This window comes from Paroedura picta, chromosome 6, assembly GCF_049243985.1.
Source record: "Paroedura picta isolate Pp20150507F chromosome 6, Ppicta_v3.0, whole genome shotgun sequence".
NCBI lineage: Eukaryota > Metazoa > Chordata > Lepidosauria > Squamata > Gekkonidae > Paroedura > Paroedura picta.
Window position 1 is genome coordinate 73,005,427 of NC_135374.1, and position 26,462 is coordinate 73,031,888.

At 42.9% G+C, this 26,462-nt stretch overlaps 1 protein-coding gene across 2 annotated transcripts in view; it reads left to right on the plus strand.

Annotated features, from left to right (window-relative positions):
* Positions 1–21,951, plus strand: part of PCYT1B (phosphate cytidylyltransferase 1B, choline) — a 49,101-nt gene extending 27,150 nt beyond the window's left edge. For both annotated transcript variants that reach the window (XM_077343008.1, XM_077343007.1), the window contains exons 4-8: positions 1,794–1,945; positions 2,856–2,934; positions 6,695–6,837; positions 12,418–12,606; positions 16,704–21,951. In XM_077343008.1, the coding sequence (XP_077199123.1) occupies positions 1,794–1,945; positions 2,856–2,934; positions 6,695–6,837; positions 12,418–12,606; positions 16,704–16,916 (776 nt within the window). In that variant the 3' untranslated portion in view covers positions 16,917–21,951. The remainder of the gene's footprint in view (positions 1–1,793; positions 1,946–2,855; positions 2,935–6,694; positions 6,838–12,417; positions 12,607–16,703) is intronic.
* The last annotated feature ends 4,511 nt before the right edge of the window (positions 21,952–26,462 follow it).

The window sequence follows — 26,462 nt, forward strand, 5'->3', positions numbered from 1 at the left end:
CCTTTATATAAACCAGGATGGCTAGTCAAAAGTATCAAGGTATCCGTCAACAAGAGTGGAGAGTAAACTCCTTTTGACTTGTTCATCTTTTTCTTGTTCCTTATATGCTTCTACTATTATTTGTAGTTGTTCAGACTACTACTGCAGTGTGTTCTACTTGGTGCTATCTTTTAAAATAGCCTAAAGATTGCAGCTAGTGCAGGACTGTGCAGCTCACAGACGTGAGATGGAGAGATCTTATCATATTAATTTTGGATCAGCTTAATCGGCTTTTAATTTCCTCCTCAATTCCATTTAAAGTGTTGTTAGCTGCCTTTCAAAACCTAAATGTCTTGTCCCAGGTACCTGAGGGAGTGTTGTCACCAAGTTACTTCTCCTTACACCTGAGATCTGCAGAAGCCATCTGTGCCATTGTTCCATTTATTTAGTAAGGTTAAAGGGCTTCTTTGTTGTACCACCCAACTTATGGGACTTGTACCTGAGGGGAAATTGCCAGGCAGTATCTCTGACCAACCCTCCACGAAGTTCAGGCCTTCCTACAGGAATATTTTGTGTGTGTGTGTGTGTGTGTGTGTGTGTATGTGTGTGTGTGTGCTGACACGGAACCTTGAATTGAGTATCACTGTTGCCTACATTTATGACTTTTGGGTCTATTCATATTTTGATGTATATTTGTGCATTGTTTTTGTGAAAGATGCCCCAGAATCCTAAACAGAATTATACCTTATTAAGCCTGTTGTAGCAAATAGCTTTAGAAGGGTGCAATCCTTCTTAGAATTTCAGAAGAATTGATTTATTTGAACATTATCTATTGAGCAGCTATGATATAGTGGTAGAGTGTTGGACTATGATCTGGGAGATCCAGGCTTGAATCCCAGTCTGCAGTGGAAGCTTTCTGAGTGACCTTGGGCCAGTCACTCTCTCTTTTAACGTGGTTACAGTGGTGGTTGTCAAGATTGTTGTTGTGAAGATAAAATGAAGATAATTTTGTAAGCCTCTTTGGGTCCACATTGGGGAGAAATATATTATTAATACATACAATACAGTATTAATTTGATATTGTAATTATGGTGCTGGTGGATAATTACAGTAGGAGAATGCCTAAGAAACACAAATAAATATGGAATAGAATATCAGGTTTATGATGTGGCAGATGCAGTTCTTGCTGATGTGGAATAACATGAAACATATAATCACATTTTTAATTGTGCTTCTAGGCCATTTGAACTACAGATGCTTTGTTTATTTTAGATAAGTCTGTATATAAGTGGCTTCCACATGGCACCAATTCCCCATTGAGCATTTACATGGAGTGCTTTTCCTCCAATGTAACCACCATTTTAACTACCCCTTGCCCCTATAGGGGTTTCTGCCCCCTTTAAAAAATCTATGGTAGGTATATAGCTATAGTGTAATGATGCTATAGTAATATAGCTAGTATATCATATTTCTAAAAGCAAGAAAAAAACCCACCACTTGTATGGGGGGGGGCATGCGGAAGTGGAGCAGGATGGTTCAGAAATCCAAAGGCTTCCATCCACACAGAGGGCAAACCTGTTTTGACTACAATCATTTTAGAAAGACCATATTAGAAAGTGAGCTATGGAACAAAAGGGGCAGAGCAGGGGATACCAAAAAAGTGAAAAACTGGAGGATGTTATGTTATAGTCACAAATAGCTGAGTTTGTGATTTGTTTTGAAACTATACATTCAACTAAACAATGAGCTTTGAAAGATGTCTATCCATACAGATTTGCTATAGTTTATAGGTCAATTTGATTTTTCATTGTCAGTTTGCAGTGATGATCTAACACATAAGTTTAAAGGATTCACTGTAATGAATGAAACCGAGAGGTATGAGGCCCTCAGACACTGCCGCTATGTAGATGAAGTCATTAGAGATGCTCCATGGACACTTACACCTGAATTTCTGGAAAAGCATAAGGTACCTTTCTCTTCTTGTTCAGAAAAGAGAATCAAACACTCCTTTCTAGTTATCACTAGATAAAAAAGTGCAATCTTTGTGGTGGGAAAAATGATACAAATGCAGTGTAAGGCCAGTGTAATTCATGCTCCCCCCGGCAGCACTTCTCCCTTTCTTGGTAAAGATTTGTTATCATTTCAGACCATTCTCCAAGTACTCACATTCCATATAGTCATGTTTGAGGACCAGTATTTTGCATGATCTAAACATGTAAATATTTATACTTCCTGATTTTTGTGAACATAAGTGAGTAGTTATAATTTGTTCTCCCTGTTGTGCAGTCATATATGTGATCTGAAACACAGCTACAGAAAACTGCTTTCTTTAAGTAATAGTGGGACATGTCCAGTTGGATAGGCAGCTCACTTAAATACATACTGCTGTTCCTGTTCTTGCATTTGTCTGATAAAGGTTCTCCTACTTCATTGAACTTACAAGATGGCCCCACCACAGTTAGCTCTCCCTTCACTAACACAGACTCAGTGATGTTAACACTGGTGGACCCCACACCGTTCTAGAGTATCCCCAGTTGAGCAACCTCATTATATTTTTAAGCTAGTACTTTTGGATAACACACAATTATCTTCACAAGATGCTTGGTTTTAACTTAGTAGCTAATCTATGCTAATCATGGGATAAGTTAAAGTAGCCACAGCCTGGGTCTTTATATGGCCATTTATACACAGCTTCAGAATAGAATAAGTGTGAACCAAAGATCTTGAATTTTACTGTAGCTCATGTGCTGCATTTTAATCACAATAGTCTACCATATCTTTGATCATTATTCTTTTAAGTGCAACATTGATACTGGAAGTTAAAAAATTACAGCTTCAAAATAATAACCGTATTGCCTTTATTCTGTGTCTTCTAGATTGATTTTGTAGCCCATGATGATATTCCATATTCTTCCGCTGGTTCGGATGATGTGTATAAGCACATAAAGGAAGCAGGTGAGGACCAAGTTTTTGTTGTCACTTTGTTTTTAAGCCTTATTTAAGGATGGTCCTAAGTATGTTTTCGCTTCACATTGCCTTCACAGCAGAGGCAATATAAACTTTATGTTATTTTGAGGAAGCCTGTTCTACTGAGAAACTGCTCTAACTGTCAGGAACTTCTTCCGGATGTTGAGACAGAATTTCTTTTGAATTAATTTCATCCCATTGGTTCTGGTCCATCCCTCCAGGGCAAGAGAGAACAACTCTGCTCCATCCTCTATATGGCAGCCATTTAAATACTTGAAGATGCTTATCAAATTGTCTCCTCTCCAGGCTAAACAGACCAAGCTCCCCCAACCTTTCTTCATATGTCTTGGTCTCCAAACTCCTCACCATCTTTGTTGCCCTCCTTTGGACACGCTCCAGTTTGTCTACATCCTTCTTCAACTGGGGTGCTCAAAACTGACCACAGTACTCCAAGTGAGGCCAAACCAGAGCAAACTACACCTCCTCCAAAGTACACTACCTCCCGTGATCTGGACACGATACTCCATTTGAAACAGCCCAAAATCCCATTCGCCTTTTTAGCCACCGAGTCACACTGTTGTGACACACTGTTCAATGTGTGGTCTACTAAGACTCCTAGATCCTTTTCACACTTGCTACTACCAAGACATGACTCCCCCATCCTATATTGGTGTATTTGGTTTTTCCTACCTAAATGCAGAACTTTACATTTGTCCCTATTTCATTTTATTCAATTTAGCCCACTTCTTGAGCCTCAAATGTTCAGTGAGTGACAGAGAAAAAATATGCATGGCTTGGCTTCATACACTGAAGAAGAAGGAGTTGGTTCTTATATGCCACTTTTTTCTACCCGAAGGAGTCTCAAAGCAGCTTACAGTTGCCTTCTCTTTCCTCTCCCCACAACAGACACCCTGTGAGGTGGGTGAGGCTGAGAGAGCCCTGATATCATTGCCTGGTCAGAACAGCTTTATCAGTGCCGTGGCGAGCCCAAGGTCACCCAGCTGGCTGCATGTGTGGGAGCGCGGATTCAATCCCAGCTCGCCAGATTAGAAGTCCACACTTGTAACCATTACACCAAGCTGGCTTCTACAAACTTGTGAAAAGCCCCAGGATTGCAGACAAACTGGAGAGAAGTGATATGAGATTAAACACACACACCCCCGGCGAAATAATACAAGCAAGAATTGTAACTTTAAGGAACAAATGCCCTCTGTGGTTATTGCTAGGCAAGTACAACAGTATTGCCTGGATAAACTGTTGGGGCAGATCATTTTGAGAACTATTAGCTTTGAAGATGGACTTTTCAGGACCAGGGCCAGTGGCAACCACCAGGTGACTTGCTGTTCTCAGCTTGCAGGAGTAACCCAGGCCTGGCTGCTAGCTACTATTCAACAGCAGACAACTCACAAAAGCCAGTGCAATGTAGGTAGTTAGACTAGGATCTGGGAGACGAAGGTTCAAATCTCCACTTTGCCATAGAAGCTCACTAGGTGAAATTGGGTCTGGTGTTAAAATATTTCAAACTTAACCTTAAATTCAATTTTATAAAAGTTAAATAAAATAAATAAATAAAGCACTCAGCCAAACCCACCTCACAGGGTTATTGTAAGGATAAATGGAGGAGGAGAGAATGATGTAAGCTTCTTTGAATTCCCATTGAGGGCAGAGATTATGTATAAATGAAGTTAAGTACATATAGCTGAACATGGGAGGCAGAGAAATCAGTGGTTGGTGAATGTGGAGAAATTAATAAAACAGGGAAAAGTGAGGTTACAGGGAGTTGCCAGATGAGAAAGAGCAAATAGTATGGGGAGGATGATACAGGGGGGAATGAAATGCCCTATACAAGTCCTTGTGGATTTTCCACAATGCAACTGTGCCAGACTTTTCCCAACACAGGTTACTGTGTTAAGGAAGAAGGGAAAACTGAAGCTGGAATGTGGAGAGATAAAAGTAGGCTGATTGGTGGGCAGGAAGGAGAGAATAGGCAGGGAAAGGGAAGTATGGGGGCTTTCAGGAAACGGAAAGAAGAAATAGTGGGGAAGGGGAAAAGGAGGTGACCCTTGCAAGTCCTTGCAGGATTCCCACTTGTGTGTTCTGTAACTAAAGTCTAGGGTCTTCTCCTTCTAAATATACCTCCTATGAGAGGGGGAGTATATTTAAGTAGGCATAAAAATTCAGGCTCTCTCAAACTGTAAAACTAGATTATTCATTGGCAGAACTAAATGTTACACAAAACATGACTTGCTGTGTCTGTTTGTTTCTTCTCCCCTTGTTTTGGTTCATGTTGTGTATTACATAGTTGATTTCATTATGCAGTTCCCTGCCCTCATTTCATATCATTGGCTGTTTGTTGCCGAGGTTGGGAAACTGCATATTCTGATGACATGACATAATGGAAGAAGGAGACATAGAATAGTCAAAGCTCTGGTTTCTTGGAACATCATTGCACCCCAAATTTGATTTCCCTCCCTGATGTTCATGTACTGGTACAGTGAGGATTGAAACATCAACTTGACTTCATAAGTAATACTTAAGTCTTCATTAGCTTCTCTTCTGTACCACAATCCTCTGAATTGTGGGGAAATGAACTCCATTTCCCCTTATGGAGAAAGAGCCTTTCTGTTGTCTTTATTGAACCCAAGAGAACAAATTAAGCCTCCTGCTAAAACCTCTTTAACTTAAGCTGTCATCAACACAACTGTGCTGAAAAAGGAAGTAATTAAATCTTCTTCCCCAAACCTCATGTAGAAAACTGTTCAATCTACTGAGCACATTTGGGAATTGAAGATTAAAAAGAAGCAAAATATAATTTATCCTTTTGATTGCTATTGCCTTCAGAGAGGAAATTTTGACTGAGGATTCATATCTGCCAGTCACATTTTTCATTCCTTATCCATATTTGTCTGACATGATATCATAGCAACACTGGGAACTATTGGTGAGTTGTTTTGTGAAATGTGACAAAAACATAATTCCTTTCTCAGTCTCTAAAGAGTCTGCTGGAATCACACAGGGTGTTTACTATATGATTTAAAGGGAAAAAATCAGAGCTGGATTTAAGTTTACTGTTTATAAACAGCTGCTAATTTTAAAAAGTACTAAATTTCAAGTTTTATGTAATTAGTTAAAAATACACATTTCAAACTTTATGTCATATTAGGGCCTCAGCATGTCTTAATTCAGCCTTGTGTAAAATAATTAATCACAGACTATGGAAACAAACCTGAAGACACATTCCATAGATGGAAGGTAGAGGTTTAGAATGTATGTGGCCATGTGCTTCAGAAGAGGTAAACCAATAACTATATATTGAATTACTAACCTGTTTCAGTATGTATTATTCAAACAAGAAGAATATAACTGATCACTTAGTATGCTGAGTCTCCTTCACCATAGGTAAGCCCCTCATTTTATCAGTATGTATCTCATTCAAATTTATGAATAATACATCCATGTTAATTTGCACATATTCCAAGTTGGTAACATAGCCCCTGTGTGTGTATGGCTCCCAAGAATATCCAGACATGACCCGGAAACAAATGCCATGCTCTTCTATTGGTTTCTTGTCAAATAAGACACTGCATAGTGCTCAGAACTAGTTTATTTTGACAGAACCATGGCAATGAGATAATAATTTAATTAAAAATGAACTACCACAACAAGGTCATTATGAAACAAAAAGTGAAGTGCGTATGAAAGTGATAGATTTCCTCAGAACTCACTTTTCCCTTTCCCTTTTAATTAGGAATGTTTGTACCAACTCAAAGAACGGAAGGCATCTCAACGTCAGACATTATCACCAGAATTGTACGTGATTATGATGTGTATGCCCGTCGCAACCTTCAGAGAGGATACACTGCTAAAGAGCTGAATGTTAGTTTTATAAATGTAAGTGCATCAGTCTCCTCTTCCTCTGGACTTGGATTCAAAGCCTAAACTGGATTTGGAGAATTAAAGGGGGTAGATGGAAAAATAACAAGTTTTGCGTTCTATTTGACATTATTCATTAAGCTTAACACTCTTCCTGTGTCACATTTACAGTATGACTGCTCCAAATGTGATGTATTAGCCTTTATGAACACACAGGGCATTGTGTATTAAGATTACATTTATGAGTGTTCAACACACTCATTGCCAGCTGCAATTTCTTCATCTGTGTACATGAGGAGAAATCAAAATATGTACCCATATGCATCTATTTAAGAGAAATATGATGTATACCTTTAACATCTGTAAAGGTTTTTTGGTTTCTATTAAGAACATAGCCTACAATTTATTTTACAATGTTTCTGTTTTGGGACACAGTCATTAACAACAACCCCTCTTCACTAGGCTCTAAGGGCCAAACTGCATATAACATCATTCAAACGTTTATTTGGCCATAAAAGGCAGCTGATGAGTGGACCAGGACCATGCCACTGGAGATTTAATTCCTCTCCCTCTCACCCCCCCCCAACACATAGGCCCATTCTGCACAAGAATCAATGTGGCCAATTGTTTACAGTAAGCAATTCCGAAATTTAAAATAGTGGAATTTGGTGTTATGCATACCTGCCTTTGTAGTGGAATCCAGTAGCGTTGCAATCGTTTCCCACAGGTTTCCGGTCTCACAAAAATCGCTAGCCAGGAAGCGATTTTTCCTGTGCTTTGTCCCACCCCTGGCCATCACTCAAATGAACAGCCAATGGGCGGCCATTATCATGCTCCCGAAAAGCCCCTTTCCCTTTAAGACAGGTTAAAAAAAAACACACACACACACATTGCAACGAATCTGCATTGATTCGTTGCAACAGAGAGACCCATCTAGCTGGCAGGTGGTGTATGAGCTGGCGATTCATCATTGCCACGCTCCCCCGAGTGAAAAAAAAATCCTCCCCCGTGCCCGGGTGCGATTTTCGGCCGAAAATAAAGGGAACTTGCAAACGGGGCTGTGTTGTGCTTGGTGACTAGAGGCGAGCTTTAAAGCAGCTCTGTGGAGGGACTGCAGCCGGAGAAGCCTCGCTGGTGAATGAAGGCTCGCCGGTTCGTTGCTCTCCACTCGCTCCGAGAAAAGAAAATGGCGATTGCTTCGCCAGAAGATCAGAGGAGAGAGCCAGGGGGAGGGACTTTGCTGAAACCGCAACAATGGTAATGCACAGAACTTTTTCGCTAGTGTTGCAGATTGGTTGCAAGAGTGTAGCACTTTCCAGAGGGTGAATCTACTTTTTGGGATTTCCCTGGAAGCGCTACAACGAAGTGCTTTTTGCTGATCGGTTTCAGGAATGTGGCAGATTGTGTACAACATTGTGCATAACTGCATTTCAGTAGCGATTACAATTTGTCACACTCCTGCTACAATAAACCTGTGCGGAATGGGCCATACTGTTTCTCCTACTGTAACTATTTCCCCTTTGAGCCCCAATAGGGAAAAGTAACAGATATTTGTATACACGGACTGGTTGTTTACTCTTTAGTTGTTATTCTGTGTATCATCTTATTATTGATGTGAGATACTTGTATTGTGGCTAATTTTTTTTACCAGAATAAAAAACTGCTGGGGGGGGGGCATTTTAAACTGAGGAAACAACTGTTGACTCCCTCTTTTGCCCAGCACAGTGGCCACAATCCATATTGGAGGTTGGGCTTTTAGGTCCAAAATAATGCATCCAGAGTTCAAATCACAGAACTATAATATCACATGTAACTTGGCCCTGAGAGATCAGTGGAAAATATCCTCTGCTCCACAGATATTCCAGCATTTTATTTATTTATTTATTTATTTATTTATTTATTTATTTAGATTTATATACCGCCCTCCCCGAAGGCTCAGGGCGGTTTACATTAAAACTAACCAACGATACATGAAACAGTCTTCGTTAAAACATACAGTAAATAATAACAGTGGTTGTAACCATATAACAGAATAATGTAACAGTATGACAGTATAATAAAATAATATAACGATGGAACGGTGCAATACCACAACAGGTCCAGAGCGCTCTGGTGGAGTTCTGGGAGGAAGGGGGGAGAGAGGGGGGAGATGGGGGGAGGGGGGGAGCGGGGGCCCTTCATTCGCTGTTGGTTGTGCCTGGTCTCAACCAAATGCCTGGTGGAGGAGCTCCTTTTTGCAGGCCCTGCGGAACTGTTTAAGCTCCGTCAGGGCCCTGATCTCCTCCGGGAGCTCATTCCACCAGGTGGGGGCCAGTACAGAGAATGCTCTGGCCCTGGTCGAGACCAGGCGGACTTCTTTAGGGCCAGGGACCATTAGCCGGTTGGTGGCGGTGGAGCGCAGAGCTCTTTTAGGGGCATAGGCGGGGAGGCGGTCCCTCAGGTACACTGGGCCCTGACCGTGAATGGCCTTGAAGGTAATTACCAGAACCTTTAGTCTGATCCGGAATTCAACTGGCAACCACTGCAGTTGGTGGAGAATGGGCCGGATGTGGGACCTCCACGGTGTTGCTGTGAGGATCCTGGCCGCTGCGTTTTGGACCAGCTGTAGTTTCCGGGTCAAGGCTAAGGGCAGGCCTGCGTAGAGCGAGTTACAGAAGTCCAGTCTAGAGGTGACCGTCGCATGGATCACTGTGGCTAGGTGTTCCGGGGCCAGGTAGGGCGCTAGTAGTTTGGCTTGGCGGAGATGGTAAAATGCCAGCCGCGCTACCTTTGTGATCTGGGCTTCCATTGTAAGGGAAGTATCCAGAATCACGCCTAGGTTCCTGGCGGAGTGAGCCGTGGAGAGCTGTACTCCATCCAGGGCAGGCAGGCACGCTTCCTCGCATGGGCCCTTCCTACCCAGCCACAGGACCTCCGTCTTTGAAGGATTGAGCTTCAGACGACTCTGCTTCAGCCATCTCGTCACTGCTTCCAGGCAGCTGGCTAATGCTTCTGGGGGGGAGTCAGGGCGGCCATCCATCAGGAGGAAGAGCTGGGTGTCATCGGCATATTGATGACAACCCAGCCCAAACCTCCGAACCAGTTGTGCGAGAGGGCGCATAAAGATATTGAATAGGATAGGAGAGAGGACCGCTCCTTGTGGGACTCCACAAGTAAGTTGACGACGGTCTGATGTTTTGTCTCCAATTGCAACCCTCTGTCTACGATCCCGGAGGAAGGAGATCAGCCATTGGAGGGCTGTCTCTCGTATTCCGGCATCGGAATACTTTGAAGATTCCAACCTGCAAGGGACACGTGTCAGGACAGTTTGGGGGAGGGGGTTACAGAAGCACTGCATATTTTCCTCTGTGAACACCATCTGGTTAAAAATGGGAGACAGGGCAGGAAGAAGGCATAAGAGTTCTACAGTTTAGCTCCCTGTTTGTTGTTTATCACTTGCAATGTCTACAGTGTCCAAGCTTCTGCTACTGTATCTTCACTTAGCTCCTTCCATCTCAGACTGTTATTACTGCTTAAATTCAGCTCTCCCAAAATAGCTAACTGGGATCTCCATATTCTGAGGCAATATACCTCTGAACATGCTTATGGTCAGATAATGGGAAAATATTATTATTGTTGTGCCTTGATTGTAGTTTCTGCAGGCACTATTAGAATACTGGGCTCAAAGGAAACAACTGACTTGCAGAGTACAGAGATGGTATCTGCACCTCAAGCATCCCAGTTAATTTCCTTTTTTGTTAATCCTTCTAAATTAATTTGCCATACCAGATCCCCCTAAATCAATTCACCTGCACTAATTTCATCAGTTCATTAACCCTTCCCAGGTTCTACCTACACATTCTAATTTTCCCTCTTTTCACAAATTCTAAGTATGTGCTGCCCTTTGCCCTGACTGTACAATGGTAGCGCATTCTTCAGTTCTGTGGCATCCAGGGAGAATAAAGAAAGCACAACATTTTATCATTTATTAAAATATTTAAATCTGCCTAACTACTTGGCTCTTGTTAGTTTGCAACAATAATTAAAAATTGTAAGATAAAATCAAAATAAAATAACAAACCCAAAATCCCTCCTTCCCCTCCAAAAAAGATGTCTGCTCTTCAAGGCCATCAAAAACCGTGGCAAACAGATCTTTTGATGGACTAGAGATGGAGCAGCCCTCACCTTTTCAGGGATTTCATTCCACAGATTGGGAGCCACAATAGAGAAGGTCCAGAATCAGGTTGATGTCAGGGCACTGTTTTAAATGGGAAAGCAGACATCAGGTGACAGGCTGAAGACCATAGTTGACACATGCTAAAACAGACTGAAATTTAAAATGGGCAACCACTGTGCCAGCCTGCCTTCTTTATACTGTCTCTCCTGGATCCTCTATCTCAGCGGTCCGCAACCTTCCGGCTGCTGCGGACCACTGCTGCTGAGTAAGGGGAGAGGGCGGCCCGGGGCCCTGCGCATGCGCAGCAGTCCCAGCGCAAACGTGCATGTGTGGACTTGCCGTGCGTGTGCGTTTGCATCCGGCAGGGGCGCAAATGCGCATGCGTGGCAGCGCTTCGCATGTGCACATGCGCAAAACTGCCGTGTGTGGGCGTTTGTGCCCCCACCGGACGCAAACGCACACGAGCTACCAGCATGCCAGTGGCCGCGGCTCCCTCTCCCCGCCCCTCCAGGCAATGAACAAATCGGCCCCTCCCTCCCAAAGCGAGAAGCTTGCCGGGCCGCAAGCTAATCGGCCGCTTCAGCACCCGATTTGCTCACGGCCTGGCGAGCTTCTCGCTGCAGGGGGAGGTGGGAAGAGGGAGTGTGGCCCGGCGCCGAGGCCTTTGCGGCCCGACGCTGGGCCGCGCCCAGCGGTTGGGGACCACTGCTCTATCTAATAGCCATAGAGACAGTATTTTGATACTCCATGGAGAGAACCCATTAAACACTTCTGTGTGGTACATTACTGCTACCTCCAGAAGTTAAAAAAAGAAAACAAAAACACAGTACATAGACTTGCTATCCTAAAGGCAAAAAGACCCAAGCACCTGAGGAATGTTTTTCTCCAAAGGCCAAGCCTTTCTGCTCATTACATAGAACAAGATGGTAGACTGAGTGAGAAGAATTATTTCAGGCTGTCAGTTTTTTCAATTCTCACTTATGAAATATATATATATTTAAAAAATCATGCTCCAAATATGTATGCTTCAGGAAGATGGCTACCCAGAATGTTTTTGTCTTAATAGACTATTTTACTACACATTTTTTTGTAGTCTGAAGTGACACAAATTTGGTATTCCACCCCATCAGTTTCCTACCTCATTGTTGTTAATTAATCAAATAGGACTGATACTTCACACCTGTTTGTTGTAGTAAGCTGAAGGAATATTATCTAATAAAGCAGCCCCCCTTCCGTCTTAGAACAATAGAGAAACCTATGGATAAATACATTTAATTTTCTGAAATCATTACTCTTAGCATGATGTTTTCAGATTCATACTGAATATTTAGAATTAACAGTAATGCTATATAGATTACTTGCCAGCTAGGTAATAATTTTAACACAGTCAATATTTTTTTCATGCTTTGTAGCTTTTTGATTTGTTTATATTATTTTACTAGGAAAAGAAATACCGTTTTCAGAATCAGGTAGACAAAATGAAGGAAAAAGTCAAGAATGTTGAAGAAAAATCAAAAGAATTTGTGAATCGAGTGGAAGAAAAAAGTCATGATCTCATTCAAAAATGGGAAGAGAAGTCCAGAGAATTTATTGGCAACTTCTTAGAGCTATTTGGACCAGATGGAGCTTGGGTACAACTTCACCATTCTTTAACCTCCTTGATATTTTTGTAAATTTGCTCCATCTCTGTTAACAGCTGCAGAACCTAGAAAATACTTCTTTGTATTAGTTGTCGTATAATTACAGTTGCATGATTATTTGTATTGTGTGCATTACCACTATGAATATTGGGGCCAAATTGAATGAACTATTGGAAATCTATTACATCTCCCATCTCTTTAAACTTTTTTAAATGGGTGTTTAGATAATAACTAGATTAGATTTCTCCAGATTAGATTTCTCCAGATTAGATTTCTCCAGATTAGATTTCTGTAACTCGCTCTACACTGGCCTGCCTCTGGGCTTGATCTGGAAACTACAACTAGTCCAAAATGCGGCTGCTAGGGTCCTCACAGCTACACCGTGGAGGGCCGATATCAAGCTAGTCCTGATGCAGCTGCACTGGCTACCGGTTATATTCCGGATCAGGTTCAAGATTTTGGTTTTGACAGTGTATATGAGGGCCCGCCTTTCGCCCTGTATTCCCCGCAGGGCTTTACGCTCAGCGGGGGCTAATTTATTGGTTATCCCCGGCCCCAAGGAAGCCCGCCTGGCCTTAACTAGGGCCAGGGCCTTTTCGGTCCTGGCCCCGACCTGGTGGAATGAGCTCCCAGAAGAGCTGAGGGCCCTGTGGGAATTACCAGCATTCCGCAGGGCCTGTAAGACGGAGCTCTTCCGCCAGGCTTATGGTGAGGCCGGGCGGTGAGGAGGATCAGGCCCCCCCTCACAAACCGGCGGTAGTGAGTACCAGCTTCCCTCCACCTCCCTGCAGCTGAGGATGCGGAGACTCGATGATTAGGACTATGCCATCACTTGTTGTTTTATTGTTGACCAATTGGCTGTTAAAGGTAAAGGTAAAGGTATCCCCTGTGCAAGCACCGAGTCATGTCTGACCCTTGGGGTGACGCCCTCTAGCGTTTTCCTGGCAGACTCAATACGGGGTGGTTTGCCAGTGCCTTCCCCAGTCATTACCGTTTACCCCCCAGCAGCAAGCTGGGTACTCATTTTACCGACCTCGGAAGGATGGAAGGCTGAGTCAACCTTGAGCCGGCTGCTGGGATTGAACTCCCAACCTCATGGGCAGACAGATTCAGACAGCATATCGCTGCCTTACCACTCTGCGCCACAAGAGGCTCTAATTGGCTGTTAATCACTGTAATTTTACTGTCATTGCTATGGATTTTAGGGGATGGGATTTTATGTGAGCCACCTGGGATATAAATATGGGAGATGGGATATAAATAAAATTATAATGATAATAATAAAAAATAATAATAGTGTTGGGTAAAGTTTAACATTTTACCCTGTGCTCTTATCCCAATATTACTAGGTCACCTGGAGGCACTGTTTCCCAGGGCAGAGGCATTCACATTGGCAATGGGCCTATCTCACTGGAGTCTTCTGTGCACACTCCTCTTTCAGCTGCCATTTCCCCTCCATCCCCACTGCACTGTTGTAGGCCTTTTAGGGTAATACACATTAAAAAAAAAAAAACGACCTCCAGTTATGCAGTGGGGGAAAAGGCATCTGTAAGGGACTGACAGAACAAAAATGGCACCCATGTGGTTGGGACCTCAGGAAATAGCCATCTTTCCATGTTGGCCATTAGATAACTCACTTGAACTGTATTGGAATTTTGAAAAGAGTGTACTGAGGATGGGAAAGAGGTGATTTGAACATGATTAGACCCCCCCCCAAAAAAAAAATCCACCTTCCAATTAGGAAGTTAAGTGGAGAAAAGCAGCCCTGGAAAAGAATACATATGATAGGGTAAATGGGATTATCTCAAGTCTATGAAGGATTGAAACTGGGGGCCTTCTGTATTCCACAGAGCTTTGTTGCCTTCCAAGTCTTTATCATGAGAATAGCCCTACTGAATCAGAACAGCAATCCATCTAGCCCAGCATCTATATTCAAACAGCAGTCAACCAGATGCCCTTGGAAAGCTTATAGATCATGAAAACAAACACCTCTATCTATTGTTGCTTCCCAGCACTGGTATCCAGAGAGTTTCTTTTTCTAAAAATGAAGATTTCCTGTATTCATGACTAATAGCCATTAATGCAGTGGTTCTTAACCTTCCTATTGCCATGACCCTTTAATACAGTTCCTCATGTTGGGGTGACCCCAACCATAAAATTATGCAAGTGACCAATCTTAAACTGACCAATGGCGTGAAGATCCATTGTTCATGATTATATATAAATTGGTTTTTTTCCAGGGTTTCTCAGTTCTGTTTTGTCTCTTGTCCCACCATGTGCGGGCGCCTGCAGGAGGTGCCCCCCCAGCCAAGCTGCTTGCCCTGCCTCAACCCCAAAGGGGTCCCAACCCCCAGGTTGAGAACCATTGCATTAATATCTGTGTCCTCCATTATCCTTCTCTTTTAAAGTCCATATTTTTGATTTCTTAACAGAATAGAGAACACACAGAGTCTTAAAGAATTTTTGTTGGGAAGAGTATGATTAGAGCTTCGAAAAGACATATAATGCTGTAATGAGGGGCATGTTCAGTTTTACCATGTGAAAATATAAAGTGAGAAGAAATGTTGTTTCTTCTGTGACTGAGAGTGACATTTGCATCCCCAGAGCAGGAAACTGGAAATAATTCTACATAAAGGCCTTTGTGGAACCAAGTCACATATAATTACCCATTGAAGAATGAATTCTGACTTGGCATAGTTCTGAGGTAGAGCTTAATGACAGTAAACCAACTTTTCCCCAGGGTGTGTAAAGTTGCTCCCTGTGAAATGCAAGCTTAATGCAGGAAACTAATTTTTAAAAACCAATGTTTCTGTTAACCCAAGTCCTCACTCCCAAGTATGCCTTCCTCTACTCATTTTGCTTCATACACCGTGTGATATTTCATTCAATCATACCCCCTCAGTGAGCTGGGGGGAGTAGCTCTGTGTGTCAAGATATCTATTTTCTAAAAAGAAATGTGTTATGTGAACATAAATACTTAACCCTACAATAGCTACATCATTTTGATGCTGTGGCAAAGATAACTTGCCAGTATTTTTTTTTTTTATCCTTTCCTCTTCCACAAGGCAGTCAATATTTTAAAAGCTTGATCAAGGACTGAGTCAGTCGATATGCCATACCAAAAACAAAGGAGCTATCCTGTTGGCATTGTTGGCAGAAGTTAGGCAAAGATGATGCTTAATTTTCTATAACTAATTCGCCTGTCAATGCTCAGGGAAATGTTGAGTTGAAAAATGCTCAGAAATAAAAAAGAAGAAGACCCTGTGTAGAAATGACTAGTTAACAATACAGTAGCTGCTTTATTTTGATGCAGCAGCTGAAATAAAGAGATGTTAGCCTTTCATTTCTGATTTATTCTTTTTAATATACCGTATGATGGTCAGCCTCTTGTGGCGCAGAGTGGTAAGACAGCAGATATGCAGTCTGAAGCTCTACTCGTGAGGTTGGGAGTTCAATCCCAGCAGCCGGCTTGAGTACCCAGCTTGCTGGGGGGTAAACGGTAATGACTGGGGAAGGCACTGGCAAACCAGTGTTTGAGAATGTGGTTCTAGTCCAACGTCACCTAGTAAGTTTTCACAGCAGACTGGGGATTTAAACTTCATACTCCTGGATTCTAGGTGAACATTCTAACCATCACGCTGGCTCTAAATGTTTCTTCTGACATATGGGGGTTACTTTAACCCATGGTGTGCAGTGTGTTTATGACAGAACAGGCATTATTGATACCAGATAACTTCCTTGTATCTCTTTGGAGAACAGCAGTAACCATTCAAAGAAATGCTTCCCATCAATATAGATGGATTAGTTCCAGGGAAACACATTCTATGCCTACAAATATTAATCCCAGATAAATTAATATTCAGTAATTAATCAGGCATTAATCAGTAATGCAAATGTAAAACTTGAATTTGATTGAAAAACACACATCATCACATGTCCAAGAATAGTATCTTGGTATCTCATTCTGCATATCTACTGCCAACTTTTCAGCATGTAGGTCCATTCTAAATCTCTGCTGTTCCCTCTTCCAAGTTGACTGTCCTCTCCTGCTACAGTGTGTCATGCACCTGTTTTGTTCTCTTTTCCAGAAGCAGATGTTTCAAGAGAGGAGTGGCCGCATGCTCCAAGCCTTATCTCCAAGACAAAGTCCCACAAGCAGTCCAACGCGAGGACGGTCCCCATCACGGTCTCCATCACCCCCTTCTCCCTGGCTCTTCAGGAAAATGTCGCCCCCTTCATCTCCAAAAGCTGCCTCAGCATCCATTAGCAGCATGAGCGAGGGAGATGAAGATGAAAAGTAAAAAATAAAATAAACAGTACAAAGAAGAGAAACAAAATACACAAATGTCTCTCTAATCTACAAGTGAAATGGGAGAAATAAGAAAAACAATGCATGGGATATTTCTGAAACAGGAAGAGCGCACCACATGGACACTGGTGATCTCAGCTACAGCACAGATACTTGTAGAAAAGAGGGTTGCTGGACCAGCAGTGAATGATGACAAGGAGATGCAAAATATCTGAGCTGCACACCAACCATTCTGAGCAATGTACTGTGCTGTTGTTGCTGATGCTAAAGCTACTGAATATTGATGGGGAATCTTGCATAAAAGGGGGACTGTACATCATTTGAAAGGAAGCAGACTGGTGCTTGGAATGATGTGGCAGCCCCTTTTGGGTAAACAAGATGTATCTACGTTTAAGTTCCATTCCACCACTGCTAAAAGCTGGACCTTCTCAGAATGAATAAGAAACACTACATGGAAGCACCCAAAAGCTGTGCTTTGTGGAAACAAAGGAGAATAAGACACCCCCCCCCCCCAAAAAAAAATCCAACCATGCCAGTGGAACTGAACTCTCTTATCTCCCACACTGGAAACTCTTTGAATCTGATTAAGTTTGTGAATGTTGCTTGTTGAGCAGGCTTTTGTATAGGGCAAGGTTGCTTTAATGTGAATGCAATTTGTTTGGTCGTCCTCTATTTTACTAGTGCCTGAGAAGCTCCAATTTTTTAATCAGCAGTTTATTTGATTTTGCTCAGAAAGCTGTTTAGCCAGAAAGCAGTATCTTGGGTACGGTTTTAAAGAGTGGTTGGATTCTTTTTATTTTTAATGTATATATACAGTGTCCAAGATCTGTGCTACTAATGTTTCAAATCCACAGGTTGGCTTTTAAAATTATTTCCACAGATACATAATTATTTAAAGAAGAATCTGAAAACGGGTTGCTCACCCTCCCTGTTCAGACAATCTTTGAGCCTTCCAGGGACAATTGACAAGACCAACCTCATGAGCTTATTTTGAAAATGAAGGAATCCATGAATGCCCTGGATGCACACCATTACATTAGAACTTGAACTTCATTGGGCTTATTTCAGGATGGGAACACCTTTTAAGGTTTTTTTTCAGTGAACTATATACCCCACTACATTTCCCCCCATACTGTATAGTATAAACCTAATAGACTGTTTTTAAAATGTTTTTTCATAATATGAAAGCATGCTCATACTGTATACACACACTTATGCAGAGCATAAGTGCATTGAGAAATTGTATATTTACTGTATAGACCCAGCTTGGGTTCCTTTTTGCAACTACAGCAGCTTTTGTCATTGGGGTATCCACACCTAGCCTTGAAAATGCCAAAGCCAAACATCACAAGCCCACCCTGTAAAGTAATGTAAATGCATTATGGATATTGGTGGGTTTTCATAGCATGTCTAGTAAGGCATCAGATTTCAGGGTGGCTCTTTTTTATGCATTCAAGCCACCATCTCCTTAGCCACATCCTCTGGAACAGGAGTTCTCCCATAATTCATCATTCCATAGACTAGCTGTTATTGATCAATTTGATTTCTGAAATGAATAATTTGCAACCTAAAGCAAGCCTGTATAATATGATATTTGAAGCAAAGGCAGCCCAAGACCTATCAGTGGTGACTTACTAGGGGTTCCACATATGTCCTGTTTTTGCTCCCTATCCTGATAGAATCATAGAGTTGGAAGGGGCTATACAGGCCATCTAGTCCAACCCTCTGCTCAATGCAGGATCAGCTTAAAACATCCATGATAAGTATCTTTCCAGCTACTGCTTAAAGACTGAAAGTGAGGGGGAGCTCACCACCTCCTTAGGCAGCCTATTCCACTGCTGAACTACTCTGACTGTGAAAAATGATTTCCTGATATCTAGCTGATACTGTCCTACACATTATTTAAAGCCATTACTGTAGGTCCTATCCTCTGTTGCCAACAGGAATTGTTTCCTACCCTCCTCCAAGTAACAACCTTTCAAATACTTCAAGCAATCATATCCCCTCTCCTTCTCCAGGCTGAATATTCCGAAGTCCCTCAGCCTTTCCTCATAGAGCTTGATCCCCAGGCCCCAGATCATCTCCATGGCTCTCTTCTGCACCCTTTCAATTTTGTTCATGTCCTTTTTTGAAGTGAGGCCTCCAGAACTACACACAGTACTCCAGATGAGGTCTGACCAATGTCGGATACAGTGGGACTTTCATATTTTGAGATTTTGATGTAAGCCCAAAACTGCAGCTGCCTGCCTAACTGTCACATCACATGGTCTGCTCATGGTTAGTTTACAGTCCATAGGTACCCTAAGATCTCATTCACACACATTGCTACCCAGAAGTGTATCTCCCATCCACTATGCAAGCTTCTCATTTTTGTGACCCAGATGTAGAACTCTGTACTTCTCTTTATTGAATTGCATCTTGTTCTCATTTGACCTCTTCTCCAGCATGTTCAAATCTCATTGAACTCTATCTCTGTCTTTTGGGATGTATGCTATTATTCCCAAATTGGTATCACCTGCAAATCCACCCCACCCTCCAATCCAGATGACAGACAAAAATGTTGATAACTACTGGACCCAGTACTAAGCCCCGTGGCACCCCAATGTTCACTTTCCAATCTAAACATCACTGACAACTATTCTTGGGGTGTGGTTTTCTAGCCAGTTCCCTATCCACCTAACAATCCGAAAATCTAGTCTGCAGACCTCTAGTTTACCTGTCAGAACATCATGAGGAATATTGTCAAAAGCTTTACTAAAATCTAGGTAAGCAACATCAACTGAGTTTCCATGATCTAGTAACCCCATCTCTCTGTCAAAGAAGTAAATCAGGGTGGTCTGGCAGGACTTGTTGGAAACAAATCAATGCTGACTTCCCCGGATCAACACATTGTCTTTCAGATGTTGGCAGATTGCCCCCTTTAGAATCCATTATTTTCTCTGCAATTGAGGTCAGACTCACTGGCCTCTAATTTCCTGAGCCACCTCTCCTCCCTTTTTATGTAGAGTGGGATAACATTCTCCAGTCTGCTGGTATATCTCCAGTCCCCCAAGATGTCCTAAAGATGATGGACAAAGATTCTACAAGTTCATCAGGAAGTTCTTTGAGCACTTCTTGGGTACACACCATCCAGGCCAGGGCATTTTAACTCATCCAGTGCAGCAAGGTGCCTCTCGACAACCTCTCTGTCCATGTCAACCTGCCACCCAGACACGATGCCTTGCCTACAGCCATCCGTAGATGTGTCTATATTCTTCTGGGGGGAAAGAGAGGCAAAATAGGTATTGAGTCTTTCTGCTTTTTGTCCTCTGTCAGAATCTCTCCATCTTCACTCAACAGAAGGCCTATTGCCTCAATAACCTTACATTTGTTCCTCACATATCCAAAAAAACTTTTCTTGTTGTGGTAGGCTTCTCTGGCCAATCTCAGCTCACTTTCAGCTTTGGCCTCTCTGATGGCTTAGCTACAGTGCCTTGTAACCTGTAGATTCTCTTCTTTAGAGCTCTGACTTTCCCTCCAATTCTTGAACATTTCCTTTTTATTCCTTAGCTGCTCCTGAAATTCTCTGTTCATCTAAATAGGCTTCTTGGATCTCCTACCATGTTTCCATCTTGCTTGAATAATAATGGCTTGATCATGCAAAAGCTCTTGTTTAAGGAGAGCCCACCTGTCACTTGTTACTTTCTCTTCCAGCATTCTTGTCCACAGGATAACTCTCATCATGTCTCTGAGTTTATTAAAGTCCTCCCTATGAAAGTCTAACATACACATCGGACTATGAACTTCCATGGCCCTCACCATCTCAAAAAGAATTGTAGGAGGACATGGTCATTTCCCCGCAGGATCCCTACCTCCTTCGCATCATCTATTAGTTCTTGCCTGTTGCAACTGCATGGGAGACACCTGACAGATAACAGCATGTAGTGGTTTGTGTAAACCTGCCCTAGAGATAAATAAACTATTTCTTTTACAGAAGATGCTGCACATAGCAAAGGGGAAAAAGTAATGCTTGAATTCAAGAGCTATCTGTTTCCAAGTCATTGATAATTTTAAACACTCTATCTTCTAGCAGGGACACACATAACTGTTAGAAGTTTCATCTAATAGAATCTGGAATAAGAAATTACAAACAACCAGCTGATCTATCCCACCCAAGCACAGACTTATTTGCATAACAAGCCTATTAGCAACATGCTAATAGGACATAATATGGTTATAATACTGAAGGCCCATTTCTAGGGGTTACTTTCAATAATCAAGACTCTGATCTATATTGTTCACTAGTGAGCATAATTTTTCAAGACATTTCCCAAACAGATATTGAAAGCCACTATAAGCAGTTAAAATAATAGGAGGACTTGTTTTCTGTATGTTTGGGAGATAAACCCAGCTGCTTGACTACACCTTCCTGTATACAGTGTTTTCATCATGAGAGACCTCACATCTTGCATGCATAAAAGGAAGAACTGATCAAAATTTCTCTGTGGTCATCAGGCACACAAGGTGTTGTAGCTTTATCCTTAGGACATGCTTGTATTTCACATGTGCAAGTCTTCCTATCAGAATTAAATCTCCAGTTAGATCACCTGGATCCTCACTGTTACTGTTCCCTAAGAACATTGCTTGAATGAGAAAAAAGTTGAAATTTCAGGATATGTACTTGTAGCATGGCTTTTATTGGAGGAGGAAAGGTAAATGTATGTTTGTGGTTCTGAAACCTGAAGGAATTTAAAAAGAAAACTTACAATCACCAACCTTTAATTTTTGGTATACCTTGCAGACTTATTGTATGTTTTGCCCAGCAACAAAGCCTTACATATGTATATAATGTTTTCATGAGGGAAGAGAACTGACACCATAATACAAGATTCTAAAAGCAGCCTCCAGAATATTATGTTTACTTACACAGGGGTGTACTGTACCTTAAAGTCATCATTGGGTATTTACTTTTAATGAGCATTAACTGTGTTCTGGGCTCTTCATATAGCCATGCCAAATGTGGAAAGTAAAAAAAATACAATGATAAATATATGTGCTCTCTTTGTTTAACTAATACTTGGGCAGATCAGCACCAACACAGAAGAATTGGTTACCAAAGTATTGGTGTTAATCATTGTTGTCAATGCCCAGATAAAGAGTAGATGAGAAGGTGTAGTTACAAAAGTAGTTAGTTGGGAGGGGATGTGCCTCAATAGCAGAGATTCTGCTTGGCATGCAGAAGTCCCCAAGTTCAATCCCAGGCATCTTCAGTTAAAGGACCTGGTAGTATGTTATATGAAAGACCTTTAAGATCTCTGTATGAGACTCTGGAAAGCTGATATCCTAACTAGATAACACTGACAGGACCAGAAGTCTGATTGCAGTATAGGGCAGCTTCATATATTATGTATGACGGAGCTTCAGGCTGTTCATAGCTGGCAATCTATTTACTTGGTTGATTTGTCAGTTAGTGATCCAATCTGGAATCCAAGGCTTGGATCCCACTTAAAATTGCTGTGGATGCAAAGATGAATGGTGATATTTATTGACCTCCCCAATACCTATTGGCAGAGTTCCAGTATGTAAAGAGAGCTGAGCACCAGGCTGCTTAAAGACTAAAATAGTTTTTTATTCAAAAGGGAAAGAACCATGTATAGAAAGAGGAGAGAAGAGACCTAACTAACTGCTAGCTATTGCCTGCCGTTATTCTGTTGTTCAACAACTGTTATAGAGGCAGGCAAAGGGAAGTGTGCTTAAAAAGAAAGTCTCCTGTTGAGCCAATCAGGACACTGGAGGAGATAAGCTGAAAATCGTCAGGAAGTTCCTATCCTATCTATGCTAGTCTCCTCCAATGCTCCATGCAGGGCATCCTTTATAGTCTCAATTAGACAGACTTGAGATCTTGCATATTCCAATACTACCAATGCTGCCCAGTATTCAATAAACATACCCAGCAACAGCCAGCACAGCCCCTAGGAAGACCATAGGGGTAGTCTTCACTTGGGTTACTGGCAACTGTTCTGTAAAGTATCTAAGAAGCTCTTTAGCTCCATAAAATCTTTGCCGAACATTGCCTTCTTGGACTAGTTACTCTGGTTTCCTACCTACCACTTCAGTATAGAGATTTCATGATTCTTTCTAAAAAGCTATATTTGGCTCTAGACACAGATGTTACAATCCCCTACTTTAGTTTGTTCCCACAAAAATAATTGGTATCCCTCCATGATGGTTTGATAGTGATTTAGGAGTTGAGACCTTTCAGCTCAGGTGATCTACACCAGTGGTCCCCAAACCCCGGTCCGGAGACCGGTACTGGTCCGTAGATCAGTCGGTACCGGGCCGCGGCTCCTCCTTGTCCTCCTCCCCGGATGCTGCCTCAGGGGCTGCCCTGCCACTCTGCCACTGGCTGACTTTTGGTGCTCTCCAGCGGCTGACATGGCCGCCATGGCTGGGGCTGCCGCTCGGCATGGCTGGCAGCACCCCTCAGTGGGCGGCGGGAAGTCAGAGGCGCCGGTGGGGAAGCAAGTGGAGCAGGGGCTCAGGCAGCAGTAGACTACCCCCCCCCTCGGGCCTCGGTAAAATTGTCAAGCATTGACCGGTCCCCGATGATAAAAAGGTTGGGGACCGCTGATCTACACAGTGCTCCATGTGATCTGTGGGAGAGTTGTGGTGTTCCAGGTGCTGGCTCATCTGCATGTCTTCAGTGCCAACTGAAGATAACAGGCATGAGTAGATCAATATCTGCTGGAATCTGGGCAAATCATGTACAAGTTTTCTATTTTTCACAGGGTAGCCTGCAAAGAAGATGGCTTAACCCATAGAGGTGTGGCTTAGTCCATAGACCTTCCAGAATTGGAAATGCTCCTACTCCCATAGAATCCAAATATAAGTGGCTAAGTATCTTATCCTTTGATTTATTCAATAAAACCAGAGTCCAGTAGCACCTTCCTCAGACTTGCACTCAAAAGCTCACACCTGGAATAAATCTTTGTTGGTCTTAACGGTGCTACTAGACTCTGATTTTATTGTGCTACTTCAGACCAACATGGCTACCCACTTGAATCCTTCGGTTTATTGTCTAACTTCAGAATGTCTCTCTCCAGGGACTTCGTTTCATGTCCCGTGGCAATTCTCTCCCAGAAAGCAGACTCTAAGAAGGAACTTCAGGGGTTTATTGAAGAGACTACTAATGGCTGTAGAGAACACTTCATTGCTGAAGCTAACAACATACAGAAGTTTGAAGCAGATACCGATCCTGGCTTGCCCCACCACTCTGTGCCATTTGTTCCCACAGTCTGTGATCTTACACAATATACAGCCTTATGCACGAGTATGCGCGATTTACAAGTTAATGTTTAGAAGCCGGGAAAGGCAGTCATAATATTCAGAATGTGATAAGAGACCAGATAACCCAAGGGCCTGAGAGAGCTTGAGAACCTGGGAGGGGGGAACTTGAGAGAGAGAGCCAGCCAGCAGCCTGAGAAGATCTTGGGACACCGGGCAAGCTGCCATAGCCTGGGGATCATAACAGTCCCTCCAAATCAGTCATTTTCTACAGGGAAACTATAGTTTCTTGCCATAAAAACCTGTTTTCTGTTTGCTTCTTATATGAGCCAGAGGCAAACATGACACAGCCATCCAGAACATCTGCTCATTGTAAAATTTTAGGTCCTTGCTACGATGTACCAAGCATAGATTCCCCCACAGTATTGTCCGGGAGGGTTCCAAAACTGATTTCTGAGCTACAGTGTGAAACGACCAGGTATGTCTCTGGCTCTTGGTAGCAGGAGGCCTGAACGGCAGCCTCAGCTTGATCCATGAAATGTCCATGGGCTATTTCCTGCTTAATTTCTGAGATCTGAGGAGACTGGATGAGCCCGGGCTTATTCAGGATGGAGCATGACTAGGAGACCCAGATTAAAATCCCCAGTCTACCATGAAGGTGGCTAGGTGACCTTCGACTAGGTTTTACCGTTTCAAAGTGTAGACTTTAGCTGGATTTATTCAACAGTACTATTTGCATTTCAAAAATAAAAACAGGATTCCAAAAGAGAGACTGATGGAGTTGTATTCAGAGGAATTGATTACAGCCTTCTAATTGATCAGACAATTATTGAAAATTGGCTTCAGTAACATATTGGAGACCAAAGATCTCTGTATAAAGAGAAGTGGCTTTCTGAGCTAGGCTTGCTATGTAACCTTTCACCTTCAGTGGAATATAGAACACCTTGAATATAGGCAAGCTAAAGAATGATGCCCAAAGCATCCTGCAGATAGCCCTGGCAGATTTAGACTAAGATTCTATGTTGCTGTAACTTTACATCCTTGATAGAACAGTGTTTGGTAGAGGCTGGCACTAGAAGTAGATGTTTGTTTAGGAATATGTTCTATCCTTATCCATTGTTGTTACTCTATATATTTGTGAAACAGCCTAGGGGGGGGGATGTGTCTGGCTGTCCAAGTTGGAATAGGGCCAATCAGGGTGCAGCCAGCGTTGCCCTGATTGGCCCTGCACCTGCAACTCCCGCCCTCCATCCCTGGACTCTAGCCTCTTTGCTCTCAGATGCCTCAGTGCCTGGAGCCAGAAACAGGTAAGGGGAGAGGGCCCTGGGCAAAGGGTTGTGGTGCTAACAAGGGCCTTTTGGCCTGCTGACTGCCTGCTAAGGAGCTCTGTCCTGGGCCTGCTAACGAGCTGCCCAGCCCCTGCCTGTTCCACTTGATCTGGCTGCGAGCTGCCACCTTAAGCTGCCTGGCCAGGGGAGGGGACCCTTTCAAGGCCCATTCTTAGGAATGGGCTTTGAATGTAGTTTAGTATAAGCCTGAAGATTGAGATCTGACTTGGTGACCCTGCCATGTCAGATGTATGAGATCAGAGCTCCAGGGCTGGCCTAGAGACTTTGGGGGAGGACCAAAAGGGACCAGGAGATAACTCTGAAGAACCGATTATTCATGGCAGCAGCAGTGCCAAGCTGCTGCCGGTGTCTTGCAGCAGGGTAGCATGACCAGCTGCTTCCCGAGGATGCATGGGGGAAGGAATTCCCCGGCACACGCACAAACCCAGAGCTGGAAGAGTCCATTGCGCCGTGCACAATGGCGGGAGAGTGGCGTGTTGCAACCCACCATAGTGGGGGTGGGAAACTGCCTCATTTGACTCCGTGCCGCCATGAAGCTGACCGGGGAGTTTGGTGCCCCTTCCATTAGGCATGGGGCTGGCCTGGCAGGGCTGCGAATGGTGACATCACGGGGAATGCAGAAGTATGTGTGTTCACTTACGATCTGGGTCCCAGAATCAGGCCATGGCTGGGAGGTAGCTGGGATGGAGTCGACATCATGCATAATTGGGGATTAGCCCCGCAACTCTGTACCCACCAGCCTGGCCTTTCTGCCCAGTGCATAATCGGTCAAGGAGTTTATTATTGCATTAGTCCAGGCCTCTGGGCCATTCTATGACTTTGTTTTTGCTGTAACTAAATTAATAAATAAAACATTAAAAAGCTTTTCCAGTCTGGTGTATTTTTGGGTAACTCATGGATTCTGCCTGGCTCCAGGCCGACAAGAA